Here is a 2,500-nt window from a genome sequence, read left to right as displayed (position 1 = left end):
ATTACATTGGACTAACCATATGCTAGGTAAAAGGTCTTGCGTAAAACGGCAATCGATATTAATTAATACATAATTGTAATTAGAATTACGCTTATATAAGATCTATAAGATCGTGTACGTGTTCTTGTATACTATATATATATATATATATATGTATAGAAATATATATATATAGTACGTACATATGAATATAAAATGCTATCCTTTCTCCGCGAACGGTATATGCGATTTAAGAGTCAATTCTCCGAGCAATTTCAATAATAATAATGGTAATAATAATTAAAAAAAAAAAAATAAAATAAAAAAATAAGAAAATAAAAAAGAAAATTAAATATAAAAATAAGAAAATTGAAAAGAAAAAAGGTTCCACTGAGAGATTCATAGATCGGTGATATATATATATATATATATATACACACTTTTTTCATTGTTTTCTTCTACATAGCAAATATTTTAACGATATTACAAAAAAAAAGAATAATAATAATAATAAAATAATAATAAAAAAAAAAGAACAAAACAGAAAGAAAGAACAAGTGTGTTGCATTGACGGAACCTATGGTGATCTTTTTTCTTCCCTTTCTCTCGTATTTCGGGGAAAAAAAATATATATATAACCAAGTTATACAAAATGTATGCTCGGAGAAAAAACTCAGAATCGGCTCTAAAGGCTCTAAAGACTCGCTCGCAAATCGGTCATCTCGATTTCTTCATGATTTCTTTCTGGTATGAGGGGAGGGGAGGGGGAAGTGTGGATGGGAGGAGGAAAAAGATAACTTGGAAGTTAAAAGACAAAAATATAGAAAAGGAAAAAAGAAAAGAAAAAAAAAAACAGAAGAAGGATATATAATCGACGATTCACGATCGAGTCTTTGTCCGGGTTTTGCCGCTACCCTGGCGTCCGTTATAATTATTTTTCTTTTTCCCTTCCGTTCAACCCTTCTTGTTAATAATAATAATAATAATAATAATAATAATAGTAATAATAATTATAATAATAATAATAATAATAATAATAATAAATGATTAATAATAACCATCAATAGCAGTAATAGTATTAATAGTAGTAGTAATAGTAGTAGTAGTAGTAATAATAATAATAGTAATAGTAGTACTAATAGTAATAGTAATAATAATCGTAATTAATAATAATAATAATAATTAACCAATCATAATAATGATAGTATCAGTAGGAGAAATAGATAATAATAAAAGTATATACTACTATTGTATATATACGTAATTGTATGTGTGTGTGTGTGTGTGTGTATATATATACGTGTGAAGTTCCCTCCTCTCAGGTCTTAATCTAGCAGCATAATATGCGTGCACACGTGTATGTATATATGGCATGTGTATATGTATGTATGTATGTATGTACATACGTGAGCGTGCGTGGATGTGTACGTGTATGTACGTATACATGTATGTACGTATATATGTATGTGTGTGCTCGTTTCTTTTGTTGATTTTTTTTTCCTTTTTATTTATTTTTTTCTTTTCATTCCCGTTAATATCAAGAAGAGCCGCGATCAGATTCCCGCGAGGTCATCGTCACTCCTTTGGCGATCTTCGGCAGCAACTCAGTACGGGTTGTATTTGGTGCGCTCGGATTTGAATTTGCCGCTGTCAGTTGGTCCGGGCGCACCCGGGCTGCGCATCCTCGGCGTGAACGCCTTGTGCGATCGGTGCACGCCGGTCGTCTGTACAGGTAGCGCCGAGGCGGCAGCGCCAGCAGCGCCACCTAGCAATTCCGTGAGTCCGCCGAGGGCGGTCAGGCTGGATAGGGCGTTCAGGGCTCCTGGCTTGCTTAGCAGCTGAGCCAAGGGGATGGCGCTGGCCAAGGGAGAGGCAGTGGTAGTGGTAGTAGAGGGGGAAGCACTGGCCCCGGATGCCCCGGGAGTGGTACCGCTGCCAGGGGTTTGGGTATTTTGGGCCTCTAGGTTAGCTTTCTGCAGTTCGACACTGGGGAAAAGACACAAAATGTAAAAAAGGTGAGGGCGGGAAAGACGTTTTTCTCAGTTTAAACATTTCTTTCTTTTTTTTTTCTTTCTTTCTTTCTTTCTTTCTCTATCTATCTATCTATCTATATATATATCTCTCTCTCTCTTCCTTTCTTTCTTTCTCTCACTCACTCTCTCTCTCTCTCTTTCTCTCACTTTCTATCTGGTAATAAAAAGAAGATTTTTAAAAGAAGAAGAAGAAGAAGAAGAAGAAGAAGAAGAAGAAGAAGCAGAAGTAAAAGAAGATAAAGAAGATAACGAAGATAAAAAAATAAACAAAAAATAGATGAATAAATAAATAAATAAATAAATAAATAAATAAATAAATAAATATATTAATTAATTGAAAGAGTTATGTATATATATATATATATAAGTATATAATTAGAGTGATTTTTTTTCTTTTTGAAAATTTCAATGGGTAATTCAAATGGGTGATTGAGTAATGGGTAGTAAGGGGTGGGCAATTGAGATTATAGACAGGTGGCAGTAAGATT

The 2,500-nt window shown here is 33.4% G+C and overlaps 1 protein-coding gene across 5 annotated transcripts in view; it reads right to left on the bottom strand.

Annotated features, from left to right (window-relative positions):
• The window catches only part of LOC124423110 (poly(rC)-binding protein 3), a 163,398-nt gene that overhangs the window by 7,195 nt on the left and 153,703 nt on the right, over positions 1 to 2,500 (bottom strand). For 4 of the 5 annotated variants that reach the window (XM_046960512.1, XM_046960511.1, XM_046960514.1 and 1 more), the window contains exon 8: positions 1,178 to 1,965. The exons of the other annotated variant lie outside the window; for it this stretch is intronic. In XM_046960512.1, coding sequence (XP_046816468.1) covers positions 1,584 to 1,965 — 382 coding nt within the window. In that variant the 3' untranslated portion in view covers positions 1,178 to 1,583. Of the gene's footprint in view, positions 1 to 1,177; positions 1,966 to 2,500 lie in introns of those variants that run through there. 5 annotated transcript variants of the gene reach the window in all.

The sequence above is a fragment of the Vespa crabro genome, chromosome 3 (assembly GCF_910589235.1).
Source record: "Vespa crabro chromosome 3, iyVesCrab1.2, whole genome shotgun sequence".
NCBI classification, from domain to species: Eukaryota; Metazoa; Arthropoda; class Insecta; order Hymenoptera; family Vespidae; genus Vespa; species Vespa crabro.
This window is presented reverse-complemented; position numbering and strand designations above follow the sequence as displayed.